Source organism: Ascaphus truei, chromosome 18 (assembly GCF_040206685.1).
Source record: "Ascaphus truei isolate aAscTru1 chromosome 18, aAscTru1.hap1, whole genome shotgun sequence".
NCBI lineage: Eukaryota > Metazoa > Chordata > Amphibia > Anura > Ascaphidae > Ascaphus > Ascaphus truei.
In genome coordinates this window covers 20,040,808-20,067,593 of record NC_134500.1, presented here as the reverse complement: position 1 = coordinate 20,067,593, position 26,786 = coordinate 20,040,808, and the positions used below count along the sequence as shown (strand labels likewise).

General features: G+C 45.4%; 1 protein-coding gene across 6 annotated transcripts in view; it reads left to right on the top strand.

The window, feature by feature from the left end:
- Nucleotides 1–26,786, top strand: part of SLTM (SAFB like transcription modulator) — a 71,740-nt gene that overhangs the window by 33,015 nt on the left and 11,939 nt on the right. For 3 of the 6 annotated variants that reach the window (XM_075575804.1, XM_075575799.1, XM_075575805.1), the window contains exons 4-16: nucleotides 1,143–1,319; nucleotides 2,386–2,445; nucleotides 3,191–3,212; nucleotides 4,407–4,872; nucleotides 5,443–5,492; nucleotides 8,739–8,848; nucleotides 9,126–9,275; nucleotides 9,369–9,478; nucleotides 9,580–9,740; nucleotides 18,640–18,734; nucleotides 21,825–21,979; nucleotides 23,046–23,226; nucleotides 24,552–24,676. In XM_075575804.1, the coding sequence (XP_075431919.1) occupies nucleotides 1,143–1,319; nucleotides 2,386–2,445; nucleotides 3,191–3,212; nucleotides 4,407–4,872; nucleotides 5,443–5,492; nucleotides 8,739–8,848; nucleotides 9,126–9,275; nucleotides 9,369–9,478; nucleotides 9,580–9,740; nucleotides 18,640–18,734; nucleotides 21,825–21,979; nucleotides 23,046–23,226; nucleotides 24,552–24,676 (1,862 nt within the window). The remainder of the gene's footprint in view (nucleotides 1–1,142; nucleotides 1,320–2,385; nucleotides 2,446–3,190; nucleotides 3,213–4,406; nucleotides 4,873–5,442; nucleotides 5,493–8,738; nucleotides 8,849–9,125; nucleotides 9,276–9,368; nucleotides 9,479–9,579; nucleotides 9,741–18,639; nucleotides 18,735–21,824; nucleotides 21,980–23,045; nucleotides 23,227–24,551; nucleotides 24,677–26,786) is intronic. The other 3 variants (XM_075575803.1, XM_075575802.1, XM_075575801.1) reach the window with 2 other exon arrangements.

Here is a 26,786-nt window from a genome sequence, read left to right as displayed (position 1 = left end):
CATGTGTGTCAGAGCACAGGTAAAAGCCACAATCTGCGGTCTAGGGGTAGCGGTGGGGGCGCGCGGCCATGAGGAGGAGGGGGGGGTTGCATGGCGGTCTACACTATATGCACAACCATTGGTTGCTAGTCAATCTTGTGATCACATCACTGCAAGGAAAGACACAATCCTTGTCTTCCCTTCCAGCGGTTGCGTCATCGCCCTTTGCGCGCCCGCGCACACACGGCGATAGGTGCCTGCCCCATAGAAGGCTGTACTCAGGTGTGTGGCGCGCGGCAGCGGCTACCAGGGACTCAGTGCAGCCTTAGGCTCATGGTGGCGGCAGCGCTGCATGCGTGTGCACTTCTGGTACTCTTACTGGATTTCCTATTGTTGCTCAAGTGCCCGCTGCACCTAGCGGCGCTGTAGTGCGTCGACGCTTCTACATTTTGGCCCGACAAGTACATTTGTGATTTAGGGCTGCAGCCACGTGAGCTGGTTCAGCCAATGAGGGTGAACCAGCTCTGTGACATAAGAGAAATGGAGGAAAAAATCTCCTAGATCAGGGCTCTAGAATATGCACGAAACGCATCAGAGGTTCTTCTCGAGATGCCTGTTAGTTTGTATGTTGCAGCTTGCCGAATAAAGTAATTTTATATAGCGATCCAGCATCCATCCGCTTTTTTCCTCTTGGAACGCAACATTTCCTTCATTTTGGTACGCAGTGCACTGCCAATATCCCCCCCCCCCCTTTTTTTTTTTTTGAGAACACTTACAGCTCTGTGACACGTTTGCCACGCCCCTGATCGCTTCCCCCATCTCCTGCAGCCTAGTGCACACATCGCTGGGGCTGGGCTGCAGGAGTGCGCGCAGTGGTGAGCACAGTAGCTCGAGCCTGCGCCGCCACCATGAGCGCGGCCTAAGGTTCTCCTAAAGCAGAGGTGGTCAACTACAGTCCTTAAAGCCCACCAACGGGTCTGGTATTAAGAATATCCCTGCTTCAGCACAGGTTGCTCAGTCATTGACTGCCCCACTGATTGAGCCACCTGTGCTGAAGCAGCAATATCCCTAATTCCTAGCCTGTTGGTGGCCCTTGAGGACTGGAGTTGTCCATGCCTGCCCTAAAGCTTTACAAGTGGTTCATAATGTTTGTCTTTTTATAGGATAATGAGGCTCAAGATACAAGTGATCAAGATGGTAATGATGACGTAAAGGACTCGGAGAATGACGAAGAGAATGCCAAGTCTGTTAACGTGGTACCCACAGAAGCAGAGAAGAACTGTGAACAGATTTTAACCTCTTCAGCCGAAGATCTTGAAAAGGAAGAAACGCAAAACCAGGTATAAATCATTTGCAAGTGTTTTTTTATAGCAAAGTGGAAAATCCAAGCGCAGCGTTTTGTTTTTTAACATAGGATTGGTCTACTGAGCTGAACCCCATTCATTTCATTTTAGCTCCGCGAATCCCCTGCTTCTGGAGATACTTACCTCCTCGGGCCACACTTATAATGCTGGCGACGTCATGCTACGGTCACTGGAAAAATCAAATTGAGATGACTTTCAGCGATCGCGACCAAGCCGTCGCGCTTACCATAAGCGCACGTGACGGTGGCAATGCATTTTTTTTGACGCGGCGCCGCCGGCACTATAAGCGCAGCCTTAGAGGGTACCCGCTCTGGCGTGGCTAGCTGGGTTCACATGATGGCAGCTTTTCAAAGCTTCCACGCCCTGTGGGCCCATAGTAAGCTGTGACGTCATCCGGTGCGGCTTGCTATTGGTGCAGGAGAGCTTTAAACTTTGCAGATACCGGCACCCCCTTCGGAGGTCTGTATCTCGGGAAGCAGGGGGTCCCCGGAGCTAAAATGGATGTTTAAAAAAAAAAAAAGGGAGGGGGGGGGATTAAAAGTGCATGCATTGCTCCTGTAACAACTACATTTAGAAATGAATTGTGTTACGTTAGTCTGGTCTGTTATAGTTGGGAGGGCCTATTTCGATAATAACATGAAGGGAACCACTCGGCTTTATCTTGGGCAAGTTATTATTTTGCACATTTCTGGTGTGACTGCAGCTGTTTTGAAAATGTATACAGCTCAATTCATCGTGACATCAAACACTACTCAAGTCTCCAATGGCTTCTAGTGCTTATTGCTGTTCTATATCTTTAAAAGCTATCAAATGTTTTCATCGGTAGAAGAGTAACTGATGGTGTTAGGAGAATTGCTTTCACCGTATGCTTCTGCTTTGACGTACCCTTTCATTATTGTATTCCCAGTGATTTCATTTAATGTTTGACTACCACATATGAAACGTAACAAAATACTTTCTATGAGGTCCAATTGAATAAAACTTTTTGTTCTGAAAATTGCAGTTTCTATTTGCCTAATGGTCACTTGTATTTTGAATTTAGGAAAATGAATCTCAAGTGTCGGACTCTGTTGAGCCTCTTGAACATGATGCAGATACAAATGTAAGCTAATAACATATCCATGGTAAATAAAAACTTTGGAGTTTAAATTTAAACCCGGATTCAAAAACACTTGACCGTTACTTAAACAAAAACAAAAAGTATAATTTGTCTACATTTAACCTATTAAAGCAGCAAATCAGCCCACTTTGACTTTTGATTTATTTATTGCAGCATTCAAACCAGGGAGCATTAGCTAAACTGATATCTTAGCTCCGGTAACCCCCTTTGACCGTAGCTACTTCACAGTTTAGTTTTGGTGTTCCTTCTTGCCCACCGTCATCCAGTAGGAAGCCCCAACATTATCCCTCCAATGTCGGGGCTTAGTATTAGGCAATGGGACAAGCCAGATTTGGCTGCCATTTTAATTGTTCTGAAGGGAGCGGAAAGCAACTATTCCAGTAAGTATCTCTAGGATCCTGAACCTAAAAATATAATGGTCAGCATAGAAGCTGGTTTGACTACTGAAAATAAATCTAGAGATGGTGGGGGATTGTTGCTTTAAACACAACGCAGTCCTACGTTTATTTGTGCTTTTAGGGGGGCAATATCGCCCAACGCGTTAAGGCCCAGTAGGGGACTCCCCCTGAAACTACAGTTCTTGTGTTTTTCTGAATGATGGAGTAGTTTTGTTTTTATAATGGACACAGTCATTTTGTGCGTGTCTGTGTGTGCCTATCTGTAGTGAGTTATAATCTTTAATTTCTTCATACTTTATAGTAACTTGTTTTTCTTTTCCTATTTTTAGGAAGCGAAAGAAGACAATAAAGGTTTGTTACATTCGGGCTCTGGCCTTTCTAAATACTTTTTATTTAGCACATTTTAGGGGAAACATATGAAGCAGACATGAAAAGCCCTCTACTTAGAATACATTTTGGTGTAATTGTTTACAAGGCATTAGACGTGGGAAAAACCTTATACACACAAATACACTTTGGTAACTAGGTGCAAATTGGCAAGACATTGTCTCAAATAGATTTATCGGATTTGTGAAAGGTAAGTATGTTCTGTATTTGTTTCTGTTTTTTTATACAAAAAAATGCTACAGTAACTGCCACCCTCCCCTTTTTTTTTGAACCATTATTACTGCATACTGAAGGACTAATTCTTCTCGACTTTCGGCTTTCTCATGGATTGTATAAACGCACAAATGGAATCTTGGAAAGGTCTTTTGAAGAGGATTATTGGAACTTAACCAGAAGTAACCTACGTTTTAAGAAGATGTGGTCGCAGAAGTCCTCCCCAAATGGCAACATGGGATTCTTCTTTGGACTGGAAAAGTGAAAAACATGAACGTTGTCTATTTTGGCCACAGAGTAATTTGGACAGAATATAGAAGCTTGGAATACGCCAACATGGACAGAATAAGACACTCTTCACAATCTACTGCCTTTTCGATCCTTGTGAGAATTTGACATTTTTGGAGATGAACACTTCCACAGCCTGCAAAACATAGAAAAGATTGGAGCCGCCTTCTCTGCAACTGTATCATGGCTTCACAGAACTGCCCATCCTGCAACGCAAGCTGGTACATGGACAGTGCTGAAGACTACTTTGTGCTTTTGACTGTGACGCACTTGGGGGAAGACACTGTGGAAATATGGCAACATCATTACTCTTCCTGGTCCATTAACACAATGAAGAAAGGACCTTGTTTGAGAAGGCATCGCATTGAAGTGCGTTGATGGAGGTTTGACCGCAGATTGGCTTTGTGAATATTTTCTTCATTTCGGAAGAAAAGATACCATCCTCCATGAAGAAATCTGGAACCCGGAGCATCTTCATTATGCTATCTTGCCATGAAGAATCTCCTCTTGTAGATGAATACATTTTTAAGCATTGTGTTTTTCCTTATCTTCCTTCGATATTATTAATCATATTTGTTTTTTATAGGTTCTACTCTAGAATTTGAATTTGTTTAAACTTCTCGTTTTGCCATGTTTATTCCTGTTAAATCCTCTTAGATATAGCAGGTTCTGGTGATGGTACACAAGAAGTATCTAAATCTCTTCATTCAGAAGAAAACGAATCAGAACCACCTGTCAAAGAAGAAATGGAAACTTGCACCCCCCTGAAAGAAGTTGAGGACGATAATGTATCGGTCACAATCCAGGCTGAAGATGCTATCACCCTCGATTGTGATGGGGATGACCTCCTAGAAACAGGTAAAAATATGAAAATTACAGATTCTGAGACACGCAAGCAAAAGGATGAGCATGAGGCGGCGAGTGATCCCAAGGATGGCCTGGAGGGACAGAAAGATGTGATAGCAGGGAACCAGAAAGATGGCAAGAAGGAGGAGAGCGTGAAGGGTGATGCAGCTAAGAAGGAATCCAGAGAAGGTTCAAAGAAAGCCGAATCTGGAGACAAAGAAAAGGATTCTCAGAAGAAAGGGGCCTCATCTACAGCGGCCTCTGGTCAAGCAAAGAGGTTTGTTTTTCTATGTCAGTTCTTTACGATACTGATTACCAGCGTTCACTAAGATCACTCTACATTATGGGGTAGCATCAAGAACATAATTAGTACCTTGCCTTGTGTATGTAATGTATTTTTTTTTTTGAGCCTCATAAGTTCCTTTATTTTTATTTTCAATATTTTTTTTAAAAAAAAAATCCAAGATCTTCCCAGTATGTTCTACTGATTCTGTTTTATCGAATTGCCAGCACTTTATTTTTATTTTTCCAAATTGACGAGTTTTTAAATATCCTTGTGGTGATGGTAAGGAACAGCTGTCGGTTCTAAGAACACAAAATGAAGTCAAGTCCCCTTCTTGAAATCGGGAGAAGATTGCCATATGGCCACTGAATAGAATGGTCAGAGAACCTAGATCTTCAGGCATCCTGGGGAAAATCAGATCAAGAAGCATTAAGGGAATCCATTTGTTCCACTAAAAAAATAATCCAGCCATTCTAAGGTGTTTAATTTGTATTATAGAGGTAGTGTTTTGAAAGCCTTTGCTCTGTCTTCATTTTCTTTTCTCAAATGACTTGCCTCTTGTAGCTCCTCAAAAGATTCTAAAGATAACAAGACAACATCCAAAGAGGAAAAAGGTAAGCTTTAGATTTCCTTGTTAAATAACCCATTGTCTAACGTGAAGACTACTGCCCTACTTTTATGTTTAGGTTCAACAATACACATTGCAGGCAATGTTAGCTCAGCCATCTTGACATGATTAAATGGGTGGTTTGTGTGTATGTGATACCACCCCCCTTAGATTTCTTAGACTGAAAGGTAGACTGGCATATAAATTGGCATAATCCAATTAAAGTAAGATACAGCTACCGAAGTGGGTAGTGGTGATATATTCAGTATGTGCAAACATTTTCCCTCGCTTCCTCACGATCTTGAATAAGCCAGACCAATGTTAATAATGCAGCATCTTCAATTCGCTCAAATACAAGTTAATATATAAACGGTTATAACACTTAAAGTCGCCATGTTATGGTCGCCTGCTTGAGTAATCAATGAGGGTAGCTGTGAACAATTAATAGCCACAATTATTTTCTATAGCCAACAACAGCTTTAACCTTTTCCCAGAACCGTAATGCGCAGAGTAGATTTTAATACAAAGCCTTTAATGTGGGTGTATATGAAAATGTAAGCAAACTTTTGGCTTCTGGGAGTAGTTGTCACGATTTACGTCAATTTAGTATTTTTAAATATGCCACATCAAATCAGAAACCATTGTAAATTCTACGAGCCATTGTTTTAGCGGTGATTTTTAACTGTATACAACTCCAGCTCTCGATCTCGTTGTGTATTTTATGTTCTAAATATTTTATAATTTAGTTTAAGTACAGCAAATAAAAATCCCACTTGTGAGCATATTTGTCTCAGACAGGTCTGCAAACCCGTCTTTCCCCATTATCTCTTGGCATACAATGCTTCCTCTGCAGCAAGGGCTTCTGGATGATGACATGCAAATGAGCACACAGTGTGTCCCTCTTTACTTATTAATTTTAACATGGCCCCTTATAAAGTGATGTGTGCCGTGTTACACAGCTTTTCTGCACAGCCTGGGTGAAAGTGCATTGCTAGTGAATGGACTTTCAGACAGCTGTTTAAACCTTAAAGTAGAAACTATAAAATGGTAAATGTAATTACTTAAAATAAACATTTGGGTGCACAATAAGCGAGCAGGCTTTTAAAACTTGCATGAAGCTGATCTGTAGTCCCCCAACTTCCAGGGACCTCCCGGTTCCCGACAAATGAAGGTTACTTGGTAAGAATGCTTGTCCGGTGGACACACAATGGCTGCCGGGCCAGAGCGTGCTCTGGCGGCCAGTAGAAAGTCAAATCCTCCTCTGGAAATGTCACCCCTTTCTATTGGTAACCCAAGCGGACAGGTTTTTATTTTTGAGAAAAATGCAAAAAATGTAAATTCCCTCTTGTTGTGGGACTATAAAGTCTCTCAAGGTCGGAGGGCTCCCCTTTTCAGGTAAGATTTAAGAAAATCGACAAACATGTTTTTATTTTTTGGGGAGGGGGTTAGGGGTGGTATCCACTTTGACATTTTCCTTTTCAACTTCATATTAGTACTCTGACTTACCCTGGCTAATTTATTGTATCTATAACAATAAATCGCAGTGCCTCATGGTTTCTGTCCCATACTCCCATCAACTACTTTGCGGCAATCTGCATCATTAAGTAAATGTTGCCTAATAACTCCCCTATCTATTGAACTGTGCTACATAAAGATGTTTTGCAACTCCTCATTTGCATTGAGAGCCTATGCAAAGCATGTAACCAAAATATTCTCAGATTTGATGGATGCCAGTCCGTTGCAAAATGTTTCATATGCAGGTTTACGGTGTGGAAATTCAATTAGTAAGACAGTTTTGGATATTTGTTGTGCAACAAAGCACTTAATATATTTCAAGTTGGAACTTCTATCTAACAATAGATAAAAATGCTGCCTGAAGTCTAACAATTGCTCATACAAGAAGCAAAAGCCTTAAGTCCCAATTCTCTAAGAAGAAAATGCTTCCAAAAACAATGCTAGTAGGTCTAAAATGGAGGGGAACCCCCCTCCCCCATCCCCCCTCCCCCACCAAAAAAAACCTGTCCTATCTATCCTGCAACAAAGCACATTAAGGTTTCATGGGATCAATCCCAAAAAAGGGGTGAAGCTGGAGTGGAGTAATTAGTAATTTCTATCCCAAATGGTTGTGGTGCCAAGAGGGACTAGCAGAAAATAGCAGTCTGATCTCCCTTAAAGAAGGTCAGGGACATGGCGTCCGTCACAGGCGTGACCTCTGAAGAGCAGGACTGTGCTTGGCGAGCCGTTCGCTGCTTCCCCGCTAACTCAACCAGATTTCCAGTCTAGGGTTATTATTGTCATACATTTAAGGGATTGCACCATATGATCCATTTTATTTGACTGGTGGCTATTTATTGTTATATATTTTTGGGGGATTATAATTTAGATTCAATGTTGAACTTTTGTGGTTATGGATCATGCTCAGGGATTTATACTCCCCACGGGGTTTCTTGGGGTGTAGGAGCTTTACCAAGCCCTCTTGTTAGATCGCGTAGCTCAAGGGGGTGTTTTATAACAGTACGTCACCCCGCACCCCCTTAAGCCATTAAATAAGAGAAGCAAGAATCAAAGTATGGGTCCTTTCCCTTCCTACTCTTTCAATGTTGGGCTATATGACTGCCTGTATCGAAAATATTAGTTTTTGTGCAAAAAGATTTGCATCCAACATTGTGCGTCTAGGATGTGTATGTTAAAATTGTTACCGAGCAACAGGATTACTGTAGTGTTAAATATTTCAAAATTTTGCTGTGACTATTAATAGAAGTCTAATACTATGAGGGACATGTACATTGACTAGGTTAAGCCCATACCTTAAGGTTTTAATAGATAAATATTACTTGAACTGCATGACACGCACTACATGCTTTGTTTAAATCTACTTACTCAGCTGCGATAATTACGCACTGCCGCTGCTTATTAAAACTAGATAAAATAGGGATTCTTTAAATGAATTCTTAACGGTGAGATATTGGTTATTTCTGCACATATTGGAGAAGAAAACTAGTTTATGCCAAGGGTAATTAGATGGTATTGAGTTCTTCCTGTAGTGTCCTGAATGTCATTCATCCGGATTCAAAATGGGATGAGCTCAACACTCGCACATTTACCAATTTGTTTTCCAATAAGGATGCAAAGGTCCCAAATCGGTCTTCTTGGTACCATTCCCTCTATATTAAGAGGATCCTTTGTCCTTTAGTTCAGCCTTTGCACTTCTAGAAACCCAGAAACACTGTTTTCAATGTGACCTGTTTTTTAGGAAGTACTAGCAGCACAAGTGGGAGTTCAACCAGGAATCTTTGGGTCAGTGGACTTTCTTCTAACACAAAGGCAGCTGATCTGAAGAATCTTTTTGGAAAGTATGGAAAGGTATGCCATTTACTCTCCCTGACATTGGAGTAACTAATGCTTTTTATTGCTCACTATTACCATAAAAAGAAAAAGCACAGCACTTATTACTATAGATTAAATGGCAGCCGTTATTGGCAGTAAACACATTTCAATATGTAGATTAAAACATGATCATGTGTAGATGAAAGCTCATCTGTATAGGTGTACTATTTGAAGTCACATTTTCTCTGAACGAGGAGTGTACACTTGACCTTTTAAACTAGTGTACAGATTCTTAGATATGACTATTTTACAGGTTCTTAGTGCAAAGGTAGTTACCAATGCACGAAGTCCAGGGGCAAAATGCTATGGAATTGTAACAATGTCATCCAGTGCTGACGTGTCCAGATGCATCTCGCACCTTCACAAAACAGAATTGCATGGCCAACAGATCTCCGTAGAAAAGGCAAGTGTCAAATGTTTATATGTCTCACCCCATCCTCTATTTTTTTTTTCATCAGATATTGTTTGAAATAAACTTATTACCCGTCTCCTGCAGGTGAAAAACGATCCTTCCAAAAAAGACACAAAGAAAGAAGGTGATGAGAAACTAAGCTCAAATAGAACATCTGGGGAGAGGAAGTCTTCTGGAGCGGATAAAAGCAGCAAGTAAGGACTTCCATAAACCAAATTCAAAATGGGTGTTAAAATGCAAGTGAACACAGCTTTGTAAGTGGTCCAAAATTGTTTTTTTTTTTTTTTTTTTCTAGGACCCAAAGTTCGGTCAAAAAGGATGACAAGAAATCTGACAAGCCCGAGAAAAAAGACAGCAAGGATTCCTCCAAAAACGAGGGGAAAGACAAGAATGCTAATGGAAAGAGCGGCACCACTCAAGAGTCCTCCAAGAAGAGTGATGACCGGAAACGGACAAGTAAGTAAAGCTCCGGGTTGTTTTACACTTGTCGGCAGGAGTATAATTCGCAGTTTACGGCTTAAAGGGTTTTAGTATTTGAACTGCACAATACAGGCATACCCCGGTTTAAGTACACTCACTTTAAGTACACTCGCGAGTAAGGACATATCGCCCAATAGGCAAACGGCAGCTCGCGCATGTGCCTGTCAGCACGTCCTGAACAGCAATACCAGCTCCCTACCTGTACCGAAGCTGTGCGCAAGCGGGGAGACTATAGAGCCTGTTACACATGCGTTATTTACATCAGTTATGTACGTATATGACGATTGCAGTACGGTACATGCATCGATAAGTGGAAAAAGGTAGTGTTTCACTTGAAGTACATTTTCGGTTTACATACATGCTCCGGACCCATTGCGTACGTTAATGCGGGGTATGCCTGTACATTGTACTGATTTTTAGTAGCGTTCTACATCACAAAATGTTTTCAGCTTTATTGTGCAGACTAAAGTGGGGTTCAACAAAATGTTCTCTGCATGTAAACATTGCAGTGTCGGCTGCTTAGATACCTTTACTTGAACACTCCTGTTGAGTGACGAGCATGTAGACCATGTAAAATGCATATCTGCCCCATATACATGTGCTTCCAGTCTGCAGAGCGCACACTTTCCCTTTCTCCTTCATATAACTAACAGTAGGATTTTTATGTAGGTAGTCAGCCGCTAGGGAAGTCAATTACTCCAATAGACCGAGAAATGGTTCTTCCAGATAAAAAAATAAATAAAAAAAAAAAAAACGTTTACGTGGTTGAGTAATAAGCGATTTACACAATTACTGGAATGGGATCACATTACTAACACAGGTGGTCCGATTTGGGTACACAAGTAGCAAGACAGATAACTAAATATCTGAACTTCTATTGTGGTGATTGGGAATTACATTTTTAAATGCAGCAGAGAAAATCTTCATGCACTAGTGCAGTGGTTTCCGATTTCCTTTTTTTTTTGGTTAAGGAACCCTAAGTTAAATTCTGCGGAAACTCCAACCATCTCTAATAGCGCGTCTGAGATCAGATGCATTGTAAATTCTTCTATATTTGATACAAATTTCAAATGACCCCAAAATTGCAGGGATGCCTGGGGGAACCCAAGGGTTCCACCCTTGTTGAAAAACACTGCACTGGTGACGTCACGAGGAATGGCTGCCTGAGAGACTTGCTCCAGGGCCCCTCCAACGAATAACCCAAGACACAGCAATTAAATAAATCCCCCCCCAAACCTTACAGCCCAGAACCCCAAAGACTAGCTGCGCACAGGAGTTATCTTTTCCTGCGATTTGGAGTGGGCTTGCCGACGCTCTGGGAGGCCTCCTGTGAGCCCCGACCCCCGGTGGAAGTCTCCCCCTGCCCCACACACAAAAGCGGAGGAGCCGTCTGGAGAAGCGGGGCGGGAGGTAGGAGGGGCGGTGGAGCTAAGCTCCGGGTGTCCCGCGGTGCCCGGTCTCACTGTAGTGTTCGGGGAAACCCCCCTCCCCCCGTGAGCGGTGCCTGCGGCAGCCTCCCATAGCCCCGCGAGGAAGCCTGAGCAGCATCACTCCGTTGCGGTCCCCGCGTGAACCCCCCCCCACCCCCCCCCACCCCCCCCCCCCCGAGACAATTAATCAATAAATCTAGCTACATACCCCATCAGGCGATCCCGGCAGGGGAGAGCACTGGGACCTCTCACTGAAGGTACTGCTGGTCCCACCACGTGGCTGCAGAGGACGAAGCGGCCATCTTAAAGGAACATCTCACCTTAAAGGGGTACAAGGCTGCCTGTCCCAATTGCCAAGAATTTGGCCCTGCTGCCTGAGCCTCAGAGTGCCACAACCCTCCATCCTCCGTGAATGGACGGGTAAAAGGAGAGCTCCCGACACCCTACCCAGAACACTATTAGAACAGCACCCCAAACCGCACGAATTTCCCCCAAAAGCGTCTAACAGCCTCCCTAAGGTACCCAGGCATGACGGGGAGGAACCAAAGGAAATCGCAGAACCCCGTAACTAAGTTCTTCCACCCAGCACAGAGACAGATGGAGCTGGCAGCAAGCATCCAAGATGGCGACGAAGAACACGAGGACGCCGCGGAGGCGGCCGATATGCCCCAGCACAGTCCTGCACAATAGCAAGAGCTCAACCCGGCTTTCTTTGAAGCCCTACTCCTCAGAATGCGGAAAGGTTTCACTCAAGACCTTGAGAAGGTTTTAAGGGACATTAGAGAGGATGTGAATAAATTGAACTCACGGGCAGACGAAGTGGAGGCGAAAATGGCAACGATAGCAGATTCCCACTCAAATTTGGAGGATGAGATGGCGCGAATGGGCCACGAAATTGCCGAGCTAAAATCCACCATTGAAGATCACGAAAATAGGGACCGCAGGCAGAACCTGCGGTTCAGAGGTATTCCCGAGACGGTCCCCCCAGAATCACTACCAACTTACCTCAAAAACGTCTTCTTAAAGCTGGTACCTGACCTCACAGAACACGAGCTCCAACTCGACAGGGCGCACAGAGCCCTTGGCCCTAAATCGCCAGACCCAAAGCGCCCAAGGGATGTCATTATGAAGTTCCACACATACACGGCGAAAGAAAAGATCTCTGCAGCTGCGAGAAGGGACGGCGGCATCAAAATGGATACTTACACGATTCAAGTATTCAACGACCTCTCCAGATGGACCGTTCTGAAAAGACAAGGGATGAAACCCCTCACAGCAATTCTCAGGGATCGCGGAATCCCCTACCGCTGGGGCTTCCCCTTCAAGCTCGTTGTCCCGAGGAACGGGCGGTTCTTCACCATCACCGATCCTGACGACATCAAGGAGTTCCTCGAGGCGATAGGAGTCCCCAGCCGAAGAGACGGGGAGAGAGAGAGAAGCCCCCCCAGAGCACTACGAGCAGACCCGGCGGAAACACCAAGAGCGTCGGAACGAATCGCCAGCCAAAAGACTCAGGGAGCAACAAAGCCTGTCTCGCAAGAACAAGATGGCTGACCCGCGTGCTTCAACCAAACCTCCATACCACACTGACCTCTCGCCACACTTGGCCTATCCCTCCAGCACTACCCTCTCTCAACCCTCCTTACCACAAGCACCGGGAATTTCCCCCATCCCCCTCCCCCCCTAGAACCCCTCACTCTCCCCCCCCCTCCCCTATCCTTACCTTGTCCGCCCCGAGCCGAGCCATCCGGAGCCCCAGCACAAGCCAGCAGATGACGGGCCTATCTCCGCTGAGACAGCAAAGTAGTTTCAGCCGCCAACGGGCCCACCATGGGACGGGGAGAAGTCGCTAACGTCATCAGCTCCGAGGAACGAGTCCCAAGATCAGGACGGCAAGGCCCGCACGTGCGCAATGGTGCAATTCCACTGAGGGGGAGAAAAAAGAGGGAAAAAAGCCCCCCCCCCCCCCCACCTCCCCCCCCTCATACTTTTTCTCCCCCCCGGCCACTCATCCCGAAAGCCAGGAGACTCAGCACTGAGGCGCCCGCGCGGACAGGGCCGCCGGCCCCCTGAACTCCTTTTGGTCAAGGGAATCCTCCCCCTCTCCTCCCTCCCAAACTGAAACCACCAAGAGACAGGTCGTATGAAAATAACACCCTCACCTCCTCCCCCCCACTCCCCCCCCCCCCCCCCCCACTCCCCCCCCCCCCCACTCCCCCCCCCCCCCCCCCCCGACAACCCCTAAAGGTACCGTGGATGTCCACCCAAGCGCCCCCCCTGTCCCCCCCCCGATACACCTGGGACCCTAGAACTGCTGAGGCCCGATCAATGGCAAGAACTCACTTAACCCCCTCATGGGGTCGCGAACTGCTCTTTAAAGTTCCCTATGACCCCCCTTAGCTTATCTAGAGAAATAACGAGGGAATGAGAGTCTGGAGATAAACATGGTTGTGATTTTCCTTTCTGCGCTTACCTGTGTCTAGCAATGTAACCCAGTAGTCTTTATAGTGCACTGCAGTGAAAGGTGTAGATGAAATGGAACAGGTCATTAAACCCCAAGCTCTCTCCTCCCCCCCTCCAACCCCTCCCCCCCTACCCCCCACCCAACCCGCCTACTCCACATCCTCTCCCCCCTCCCTTCTCCCCCTCCCCCCCACACTCCTCTCCCCCCCCTACCCCGCCCCCCCCTTCCCCCCTCACACCCCCCCACACTCCTCCTCTCCCCCCCTACCCCGCCCCCCCCCTTCCCCCCTCACACCCCCCCCCTCCCCCCAACCTCCCATCCCCCCCCCCCCCCCCCCCCGGACTAACACACCGAAAAGAGAACCGCTCTCATTCAAGGTACCCATGATCTCCCCTAGCTTACCAAGAGGAATATCGAGGGAATGAGTGTCTGGAGATACACACTGCTGTGATTTTCCTTTTTTCTTATGCCTTTGCCTAACAATGTAATCCAGTAATCTGCTCCCCCCGTCCAACTCCCTCCCACCCAATCCCTCCCGAGCTCCTCAGGACACAATGACTCACGAACCAAGCTGCGCCCCAACCAGCCCCCCCCCCCCAATAATAAACAAACCAACCCCCGTCATGGGATAAATACGGGGTCCAGGCCTCTCAATCCTGGAAGCACGACCCCACAATAATGTCATCAATTAAAATCACTTCCCTAAATGTTAAAGGACTCAACTCAACTAAAAAACGTAAGTTAGCACTCCAGGAACTTAAAAAACTCAGGAGCGATATCATATGCTTACAAGAGACACATTTCAACTCTAATGATCCCCCAAACACATTCATGCAGACCTTTCCCCAGGCCTACTACGCCTCCTCCCAGGTTAAAAAAAGAGGAGTAGCCATTCTAATAAGGAACAGTGTTTCATTCGCCCTCTCCAAGATTAGCCGAGATCCAGATGGCCGATACCTGCACATACAAGGTTCCCTCTCTGGAAACCCTATTTCTATAATAAATATATACGCCCCAAACGAAAATCAAGTTCAATTTATCCAGGTTCTGCTAGACTCCCTTGATCAATCAGCTCTAGCTTCGTTGCTCATAGTTGGCGATTTTAACATGGCCCTATCCCCCGATCAGGATAGAACCACCCAACCGTCCACCCAATATGTAGCCCAGACCCAACAAAAAGCGACAAAACTTAGAGAGGTCTTAAAAAGTTTCTCCCTCACAGATATTTGGAGGGCCCAGCACGTCGGCCAGAGGGACTATACGTTCTTCTCGGCCCCGCACCAATCATACTCGCGGATCGACTATTTCATAGGTTCCACAAATGTCCTCCAGGCGTCCTCACACTCCAATATAGGACCAATAACGTGGTCTGACCATGCCCCGATAGATTTGACCCTATCTCTCCCGTTTGTGAAACACACCTCCTATAATTGGAAACTTAATGATACCTTACTGAACGACCCCCAAACAGTAGATACGATTCGACACAAACTAAATATGTTCTTTGAACAAAACAAAGGGTCAGTCCCCCTAGCGTCAACACTGTGGGAAGCCCACAAAGCTCAAATCAGAGGGGATCTAATCTCCCTAGCATCTTATAAAAAAAAAAGCAGAAACTAAAAATGCAAAAAGAGCTAACTGAAAAAATAACTACCTTGGAACACCAGCATAAAAAGTCACCTTCCAAGAAACTACTCAGAATACTTGAAAAAACTAGGACCGAACTAAGACAGTCCCAATTAGAGGAGGTGGAGAGAAAACTTAAATGGTCCAACCAGAAGTTTTATGACACAGGCAACAAAGCTGATAAACTATTAGCATCAAAACTTCGGGGCATAAAAACAAGGGGCCAAATTACTAGAATCCACACTAAAGGAGGCCACACCACTTATATCGAAAAGAAATAGCCCAAGAATTTGCAAAATATTATACAGATCTCTACAACCTCCACCCCCCCAACCAAGACCCAGTAGACGTAGACTATATCTCGCAATTTTTAGCAAGATGTAATCTACCATCTCTCACGGAAGAGGAACTCAAAGCCCTAAATGGTAAGATCACCCAGGAGGAATTGGCACAAGCCATAAGCACCCTTAAGATAGCCAAAACCCCTGGTCCAGACGGTTTCTCAAACGCCTATTATAAAAAATTTAGCTTGCCGCTCTCCCCCTTTCTACTCGATATGTTCAACTCTTTCCTAGAAGGAGCCCTGATCCCAGGCACAATTACGGCTGCCAACCTAGCAATTATACACAAGGAAGGAAGGGACCCGCTCCAATGCGGTAGCTACAGACCAATCTCCCTGCTTAACACAGACCTGAAACTCTTTAGCAAGATCCTAGCAAACCGGTTAAACCCTATTCTCCCCAGACTAATTCATATAGACCAAGTGGGATTTGTGTCAGGAAGACAGGCCTCTGACAACACCCGCAAGATTATTAATATCATTGACCACGTGTGCATCTCAACAAACTCCAAGCCATGATCCTCAGTCTAGACGCCGAGAAGGCCTTTGATCGGATCAAATGGACCTTCCTAGACACAACCCTGCCCAAATTCGGCTTCTCAGGCCCGTTTCTAGAGGGGGTCAGAGCACTCTACCAGAACCCCACGGCATACTTAAAATTACCTGGAGGACAATCCAGTCCGATCCACATTAGAAACGGAACCAGACAGGGCTGCCCCCTATCCCCCTTGCTATTCGCAATATCAATAGAACCACAGGCGGCCCAAGTTAGAGCAGACCCGAACATCACAGGTGTAACTATAGCTGACAAAAACTACAAAATATCCCTTTTCGCGGACGACGTCATTCTGACCCTAGCTAACCCACATATCTCCCTGCCCAATCTCCACAAATTATTAGATGACTTTAGTCAGGCCTCAGACTACAAGATAAACAGGGACAAATCTGAGGCACTGAATATATCCCTCCCCGAAGCCACATGGAAACTTCTCCAATCAAACTACAAGTATAGATGGAACTTGTCCCATATAAAATACCTAGGAATAAAAATCACTAAAAAGTACTCCATGCTATATAAAACAAACTATCCCCCCCTATTTAGTCAAATCAAGAGAGACCTAGAGACATGAAATACATACCAGATCTCCTGGTTCGGCAGAATCGTCTCCGCTAAAATGAATATCCTTCCCCGACTGTTATACTATTTCCAAACCCTTCCAATCCCAATACCGTTAACCGACCTAAAAGATATTGAAAAGCAAATAATGCAATTTATATGGAAGTATCGGAAACCCCGAGTCCCGAGGTCAGTGCTCTTAGCAGCTAAAAAGAGGGGTGGACTAGGAGTACCAGATGTGGTCAGATATTACCACGCGACCCAGCTCAGACAAGCAGTAGTCTGGAACAGCCCCCCGAGTACAACCTGCTGGTTAGAAATGGAGGCTAGCTATATATCCCCTCTCCCCCTCCCTACATTGCTATGGTCCCCAGAATATAAAGGAAAACCTCCCCAGAAATTTGAGTTAGGAGCAGTGAAATGCACGTAGTCTATCTGGTCCAAAAACAGAGGGAAATATGGCCTAACTTCTCCCCCCTCCCAACTCACCCCCATACTTGGGAACCCTGAATTCCCTCCGGGATGCACCCAAGCCCAAATCGGTCTATTTCAGGACCTTCATATTAGCACGGTAGCGGATCTGCTGGAGAATAATGAAGCTCTGTCCTTCCAGGAGCTCAAAAACAAATTAGGGCCCCCCACCTCCCCATTTTTGCATTCCTACAGCTACGACACTTTCTCAGAGCTCTGTCCGCGTCCTCAAAATTCCCCCCCATAACCAAATTTGAGTCCCTCTGCCAAGTGAGAGAATACCAGAAGGGACTAATTACGTCAATTTACAGAATAATCGAAAATTCCCTCCCCTCGCCCACACATGCCTATATGCAAAAATGGTGTATAGACCTGGGCGTACCCCTAGACCTCGAGGAGTGGGAGGACATCTGGGAGGCAGCCCCCAAAACTTCAATCTGCACAGTAACAAAAGAAAACATATACAAAATACTATTTCAATGGTACCTGACCCCGAGTAGATTGAGCCAGATCTTCCCCGGCGCATCGGACCTGTGCTGGAGGGGATGTGGACAGAAAGGGGACATGGCCCACATATGGTGGACATGCCCCGAAATCCAGAAATTCTGGACTAGAATCCAGAGCTTGCTAGACGAGACCCTAGGCCTGGAGGTCCCGCTGGACCCTCTGACATACGTGCTGGGCAGCCCAATGGAGGACATCCCGGCCCCCGAGGCCAGACTGATGTCGGCCATACTCACGGCTGCGAGATGTACAGTTGCAGCAGCCTGGAAACAACTGAAAGCACCCTCACGAAGGACAGTAGTAAACAGAATAAACCTAGTCATGAGCATGGAAAGGCTAACAGCAATGCTCAGGCAAAAAATGCCACAATTCCACAACACCTGGGAACCATGGATAAGTCTAGGAATCTCGACACCAGACTAGACCCAATTACAAAAAATAACCCATCTCCCCTCACTTGCCCCCCGGCACTGACAATAAGAGAGGAACTCCCTAACGCCTCCCCCCCCCCCTCCTCCGACCCTCCCCGAAACCTGCCCCCCCCCCAACCCATCTTTTGTCGTTCCCATCTATCCCCCCCCCCAACCTGAGTCTCCCCCTACCCATCTCTTTTTTGACACAAAACTGAGAAAAGGCTTTATTGAGACTGTCTCCATAGAACACAACCAAGTCAACTTAATCCTATCCGATTGTTAAATACTGTACTGATTGTAACCCCTGAATGTACCAACTTTTATCTGTCTCCAATAAAGGAAAAAAGATTGTTTAAAAAAAAAAAAAAAAACACTGCACTAGTGTTTTCCAGTCAGGAGCAATTCACTTCTGCAAATATCAGTAGACTTCGTTCACCTGGTCATACATAGAGCTCAAATATTAACTCTGAATGCTTCTACAAATTGTGTTTTTCTATTTCTCCCTCAAAGGTGGTAAAAGCCCTGGACCTATGGTGGTTATAGACCAAACAAAAGGAGACCAGTTTTACATGAGGCCACAAATGAGAAGGGGAAGGTTTGATAAAGTAAGACACCTTTTTGTGAATAACTTTTTGAATTCTCTATTCCACATTGACCCACTGAAATTCATCTCCGAAATGACTGGAGAGAACAGTCCGTTTTGTGGGGCCTGACCTTCTCCACACAACTGGGAGTTGTCTTGTTACTGGAATGTTTGAAATTTGCACCTTTTTGGGAACGTTTTATTGCAGTAAACACAAATACTAGACCACTCGTGCTGGATAAGCGAATCTAATAAGGAGGTGCACAAGGGAACAGGGAGGACCCCAATTCCTCCCAGTAAACATACACACAAAACAAATGTTCCCGTCCCTCAAAGTGATACAACATAGGCAAATGGATCAGCCAAAGGGTGTAAAGGTATATATGTTAAAAAAAAAAAAAAAAAAAAAAAAAAAAAAAACAATACAAGCTGAATGATGACTGCTGATGTCTATAAGCAAAGCTCTGCTGGGCTGTGTGTACAGACTTGGACAGGGCTGCATCTGGCTTTATCCCTCTGGACTCCAATCATGCTGGTAGCATATCTCCACTTCACAAAGTCTATGTTCAGGATATCACATTCCTTGAGAACTCCTCTTTGCCAGCTATCACTAATTTAGCATCAGTTTATGCTCATAGCTGTTGTCCTGTGTTCTGACCTCATTATACACTAGTCTGACATTCTTTACCTCAGGGATTTTAGTCACAGGGTATAGGGAAGTACCAGGCGACTACGGTCTCCTTGGGAACGGGCCTGAACAAGGGGTTTCATACCCCGAAACATTCGTTGTCCCCCTTGCCCTGGACCTTCCTTCCTCCCCCTCCCCTCCCCTTTTTCCTTTTCCCATCCTTCCCTCCCTTCCCTGTGTGTCTCCCTGTTTTATTTTTTCAGATCTCATTATCCTTTACTGTGCATCTTTTTACTTATAGACATCAGCAATCATCATTCAGTTTATATTGTGTATTTGTGTTTTTTTTACATATATACCATTAAATCCTTTTGGCTGATCCATTTGCCTATGCTGTATCACTTTGAGTGCCGGGAACATTTGTTTTGTGTGTAGTTTTATTGCAGTGCTTGAACAACCTTCTTGTTTGATACTGACATTTTCATTACCAGTTGTTTTGGACACTTTATTTGGTTGATGCAATATTATATAACACGCGGCTTACCATTCCCGGGAAGAGCATGCCTGTATGCCCCTAAGTCAGTGACCACTTAGGTGGTAATACTGTTTTGGCAGGATAACTGTGTGATGTCAGGAATGATAACAACAATGAGTTATGTCGGCGCTTTATAATTTGGAATGGTGTGAATGCACTGTGGCGTAACGTGTCCCAGTATGATTCTTATAAGGCTGTTAATCTCTGTCTGTGTGTCTGTGTGTGTCTCTGTCTCTCTCTGTCTCTCTCTCTCTCTCTCTCTCTCTCTCTCTCTCTCTCTCTCTCTCTCTCTCTCTCTCTCTGTGTCTCTCTCTCTCTCTCTCTCTGTGTCTCTCTCTCTCTCTCTGTGTCTCTCTCTCTCTCTCTCTCTGTGTCTCTCTCTCTCTCTCTCTCTGTGTCTCTCTCTCTCTCTCTCTCTGTGTCTCTCTCTCTCTCTCTGTGTCTCTCTCTCTCTCTCTGTGTCTCTCTCTCTCTCTCTGTGTCTCTCTCTCTCTCTCTGGGTCTCTCTCTCTCTGGGTCTCTCTCTCTCTCTCTCTCTCTCTCTCTCTCTCTCTCTCTGGGTCTCTCTCTGTCTGGGTCTCTCTCTGTCTGGGTCTCTCTCTGTGTGTGTGTGTGTGTGTCTCTCTCTCTCTCTCGTCTGTCTGTCTCTGTCTGTCTGTCTCTGTCTGTCTGTCTCTGTCTGTCTCTGTCTGTCTCTGTCTGTCTCTGTCTGTCTCTGTCTGTCTCTGTCTGTCTCTGTCTGTCTCTGTCTGTCTCTGTCTGTCTCTGTCTGTCTCTGTCTGTCTCTGTCTGTCTCTGTCTGTCTCTGTCTGTCTCTGTCTGTCTCTGTCTGTGGCCGAGTCCATACAAGGACAGGCCGTGCTGAGGCGTGCGGACGCTCAGCGCTGAGCCCCTGCATCCTCAATGAGGATGCCTTGAGAGGGGGCTCGCGCGAGCGTCCGCAGGCGTGCGGAGGCTTTGGAGTTTTCAGCTGAGCGCCAAGCTGTTTTTCAGCGCGCTGTCGGCTGAAAACCTCCAATGAGAGTGGGGCTGCGTCAACGTCACGGCGCCGTGACGTCGACGTCAGTGCGTCGCGGGCGATTGGCCCAGCGACGTCACTGCCCCGCCTCCCTCAGTCTCCCCCCACCTCCGATCGCGGACGCTGGCTCGCCTGTATGTGCGTGGAATCGCACAGCTTCTGCAGGCGAGCCTCAGCGTCCGCGCGGTTCAGCCCGGCTCCCCCCCTCTATGGCCCGGGCCTGTCTGTCTCTGTCTCTCTCTGTGTCTCTCTGTACGTACACACTGCGGATGTGACACAAGCCGTATATATAATTAGCTTTTGAATGTTTAATCTACTTGCACTGCATCCTTTTATATTACCTGTGTCCCTTACCTTTGCCTTTAAGAGCTATCTATTGCTAGTTATTTGATGGTTATTGGCATGTGGGAAGTTAAAGGGAGTATGCAGGTTGGTTGGGCGAGATAACTCTGCAGTCCTTTATGTACTTCTAAAATTAGCCATAGAAATGTAAAACATTTTTTTTATAGTGGTTTACCTATTTACTGTAAAACATTGCTTTATACTTTGCTGTAGTTTCGCATGAAACCCCTCTTATGGTAAAGTGTCAATTGTTGGTTTGGACAGATAACCTGTCATACTATTGGGCTGTAATCCAGTTTTTAGTGTTTTGTGCGATTCCAGTAAAATGTTAAGTGGCACATGTCTGAAAGAAAGCGTATTCATTATTTTATCTGTCTGATGTTCTTCCTCTGTGATAAGCTCCTTAATTAGATTCTTACAGCATGTGGGGTTTGCTATCCTTTACTAAAACCTTATATTCGTCTGTGCTAGGTAACCCTGACCAAGTTACTCAACATGCAAGATCCTCTAAGCTATTCTCTCGCGTGCACACGATTTACTTTGTTTTTGCACTATATGACTAACTTATTCCTTCTATTGTGCTCTATAGAATCGTAACAGAGAGCGGTTCTTTCAAAACAAGAATAAGTTCAGAGACTTTAGGGACAGAAAAGACATCATGCCGTTCGATAAAATTAAGGAGCAAAGAATCCGAGAGCACGTGGAGCGGTTAGAACGGATTCACCGGGCGGTAGAATTGCGACGGTAAGCAGCACTCGCAAAACATTGTTTGTCCCATAACCAGCAATTCTGTGGTTTTCAGCTCAAATTCTCAATGTAGCAACATACCGTGTACTGAAAGGCAATTTATTGACCATCTTCAGCAGTATAAGAGCTGGTCTACCCTGTTATGCTTAAAGATTCATTTGACTTGTTTTGGTAAATGAAGTAAATAAAGGCTAATAGGGAGTAGCCATAGTTAATCATTTTATACGAGTCTAAGGCTGCGTCCAGGGTGCCTTCTTGCTTGCTGAGAAGCGCGGAGGCTGAGGGAAAGCGGTTGCTTTCCCTGGCCTTGGTCGGCGCGCCGTCGGGGGGCGGGCCAGTGACGTCACGGAGCTGGTTCGCCCTCATTGGGCGAACCGCTCACGTGACCGGCCCTGCACTCTGGCGAGCGAACCGCTCACGTGACCGGCCCTGCACTCTGGCGAGCGCCCTATCTTAAATTTGTATAAGACCTACGCTTCCGCATTCTTGCGTAGGCGAGCCCCTACTAAAGCCGCTCTCATTGCGGCTGTATGGGCTCGCTGGTAAGCACCAGCGCGCCTCAGCACGGGTCAGCGCATGCCCGAGGCCTAAGGCTGCGCTTATAGTGCCAGTGACGTCACGCTGCGGTCGGTCGCTAGAAAAATCAAATTGACTTCTGCGATCGCGACCAACTGTCGCTTCTACTATAAGCGCATGCGACGGCGGCGATACATTTGTTTTGCCACTGCGTTGCTGTCGCCAGCGCTATAAACGCAGCCTAAGGAAGTGATGTAACACCAATGTTTAAGAAATCATTGCTGAGATGCTAGGTGGTTTGTATAAAATCAAAATGGCTGCCATCTTTAATGAGCCAAATAGAATACTTTGACATCACTATAATAAATACAATTTTTTAAAAAGCGACATTGTTGAAAGATTGGAGTGTGGCGTGTTACATGTGTCATATTCTATCATGTTTTTGATAACCTCTATGACTACGGTGCAAGCCACACATTACAAGGCACTAGGGTACGCCTCGCAGGGCTACATATATAAAACTAAACCGCTAACCCTTCTGTACAAGACGCAGGGAAATGGCTGAGAGGGAACGCCGCGAAAGAGAGCGCATTCGTATAATGCGTGAACGGGAAGAGCTTGACCGCTTGCAGAGAGAGAGGGAGCGCTTGGAGATAGAGAGACAGAAACTGGAGAGAGAGAGAATGGAACGTGAACGCCTCGAGCGTGAGAGGATCCGCATCGAACAGGTAAGCAGAGAAAACATGTTTTATGTTGGACCGTTTCTAAACTTGACAATCTGCTTATCTACGTGTCCCTAAATATACCTTCCTCCAGTGTGGAGACGGAAACACTGAGCACCTCCATACAGATGTATTCAGTCTCCAGAGGCACGACTGAAAAAAAAGCAAAAGGCTATGACTCCGGAGACTGTGCTGGCTGCTTGGGGGTCCATACTGCCAGATCGGGGCACCTCTCCCCCCCTTCCTTTTACTACATAGAAGAATATAAAAATATTTCCTCTATAGTCCAAATGATTATAGTGTTTTCTTGTTTAAAAGCTCCAAGTCACTGGTTACCCGGCATCAAGATTTAGCTTTATAGCCACCCTACGTGCACGACACCTCTAAATATTAATATAAACCTTGATCCCAAATATGAAGGTAAAACATTTTGGTCTATAACAGGGGTTGGCAACCTGCATGCAGCTCTTTCCGCTCCGACTTGCAGCTCTCTGCAGGTTGCTGACCCCAGCTGCTGCCTCTCTCCCTCACTATCCTGGCGGTGTCTGAGGGGGAGCCCGGCCGGCGCTGGTTGGGCTCTTATTGTGAGATGCATTTTATTCCCCCACATATTTTGTTGTATGTTAATGCTTATACAGTATATACCCATTAGTGTGTGTGCAGTATGTGTTTGGGGTGTAAAATTCATGCATGTATGTGTTGCAGCTCTTAAATAAAATGGCTCATGCTTGGGAGGTGGCAGACCCCTGGTCTATATTCTATGTACTGGCACAGCCCAAAAGTCTTAGGATGGGAATCCTTGAGTCCCACAAACAAAACATCTGATGTTATATTATGGTTTATTGAAGATTGATTTTCTTGTGTTCTCGGCTAGATTGGTTATTTTGTGTAGTTAATAAAGCAATTACTACGTTGTATTTATTAACTTATACTGCCTTAGTTTAGAAATGTGCATGAAACGGAGTAAACCGTGTTCTCGGACTTTAAAATGTAATTTTTCACCTCCGTGCCGCCTCCAGTATCCGATTCTAATGGGAAATGGTAATCATAGAATATGGGTGTCATCGTTTAGACCAGGAGTGCTGAACTCTAGCCTTCAAGCCCCTCCAACAGGTCGGGTTTTCAGGATTGAGCCACCTGTGCTGAAGCTGGGCTATCCTTAAAACCCAACAAGTTGGAGGGGCTTGAGGACTGGATTTGCGCACTCCTGGTTTAGACCTGTCAGTACTAATGGGCTCTAAAACACTTTGATATTGCGTAGTTGCTTGTGTAAATCATTATTGCGTTGACATTGTGTTACTGATTTTGAATTGTTTGAATGAAACCCGAAGGAACGACGGAAAGAAGCTGAGCGCATTGTTCGCGAGAGAGAAGAATTGCGTCGACAACAAGAACAGCTTCGTTTTGAACAGGAGAAGCGCAACTCTCTGAAGCGGCCGCGTGACGTAGATCACAGGTAACACTTCCGTTGTGCTGCTGCTTTCTTTGCACCCAAAAGCAAAGCTCATTTTTCTTGTAATGGTCTCCAGATTTCTTACACTTAATATGCATCATGAACTGTAAAATAATTTAAAGCTGCAATAACCTCTAACCCTCAAGCCCCAGGGTCATTATGAGCTGAATCCCATGATTATCGAGGTACTTGTTGGTATGGCCTGGTCTTTTTGTTTAAAGTGGATTGACATGACCGTCCAATAGGAAGTCACTACCGGTTTTGCGACTTTCTATTGGCTCAATATTTGGCAGCCATTCAGTTTTCACTGAAGGGTTATTTAAACCCAACGATTATCACCAGTAAGTATCCCAGACAAATGGGGTCCCCGTAGCCTAAAAAAGCTCAGTTCAGCTCTGGGGGATCACCCTGTCCTGTAAAAATAAAAAGGGGGGAACAAAGCTGATGGTAGCTGACGACTTTGTAGATAACGGTATAATTTTACCACTCCAGGCGCTGGAGAAGAAACACCAAATCATAAATATACCAGTGTTTGGTTTCCTCCAAATCAGGCACTACCTGCAATCAGTCTCTAAAGATTCGGCATTCCAACCTCTAACAAATTTTTCAGAGATATATCTGGGCCTGGTGCGATCAGCGGGTTGTTCCCAACATAGCTATATGATCAAATGGGCAGAAGATCTGAATACAGAGATTGATAGAGAAGACTGGGAGGACATTTGGGAGGTAGCTGCAAAAACATCAATCTGCACCACGATCAAAGAGAATATTTATAAAATTCCATTTCAATGGTACCTAACCCCGAGCAGGCTGGCCCAGATCTTCCCCGGGTCCCCGGATTAGTGTTGGAGGGGATGCGGGCAAAAAGGAGATATGGTTCATATTTGGTGGAATTGCCCAAAAATTCAGGTATTCTGGGTCATGATACAAACACTGGTCAGAGAGTACCTAGGGGTGGAGGTTGCGGTGGAACCGCTGACCATGGTGCTGGCCAAACCAATAGATGAATTAGGAACGGCAGAAAGTAAGATGATCACTCATGTAATGACGGCTGCCCGCTGTGTTATTGCAGCTGCCTGGAAAAAGGTGAACGCGCCTTCTAGGCAGACGGTCCTACGGAGACTAAGGGAAATAAAGATGATGGAGCTCCTCACAGCACAGTTGAGCCAAAAAACTGACAAATTTCATAAAATTTGGGAAATATGGCCAGGAAACTAGAAACCCCATAGAAATAAATACAAACAAATGGGCTCTTCCCCCCCCCCCCTTCCACCCCCTCACCCCCCATCTTTTTCTTCTTTCCTCTGCTCTTCTCTTTCCTTTAAGTTCATGAGAGACGCTTACGGAAGCGGCTGCTTCCCTAACACAACCGGAAATAAGAAGACAGACCACACTTGTTCAAAGATCGTGTTATAGCAAATATTTTATTTAAGTGGTGCTGACGAACTGTTAATGCTTTTTGTTGTATGGACAAGTGACACTGTTAAAACATCACATGTATTCCAAGATCATATATTTGTTATGTCTCTCCAAAATAATTAAAATAAAATTGAAACAAAAAAAAAGGGGGGGGGGGGGCGCGGAACAGTGATTGCTGCTTTGATGCAGGGGCATCGTAACTATGGGAGGAGAGTCATTTTAAAAGTGGGCAAAAGCAGATATGTCCAGATTGTAGCAGTGAATACAGTAAAGACCATGAGATGGCTTGTCCCCATAATGTCGCCAAACAATGTAGGTTGGGGTGCAAGTGCTGGGAAGTAGAAGGGGGGGATTGTACCTTTTTAACAGCTTCAGAAAAGATGCCTGGCGCACCTTGTTTTAGCTCAGAAAGGGCTATCTTTGCTCATGCAGTTCATGTATATGCTGAATATTTAAATAGTACTGCATTATTATTATTATTATTATTTAGTGACAGCCTATTTCACAGCACTGTACAATGGGTGAATAACATTTTGTGTATACTGTTTGTCTGCTTGAGAACAAATGAACTCACACCAATACAAAAGGTCAGGAGTCGCATACGACAGTCCTTAAGGGCCACCAACAAGCCAGGTATTGGGAATATGCTTGCTTCAGCATAGGTGACTCAACCAGTGGCTGTCCACGACTGAGC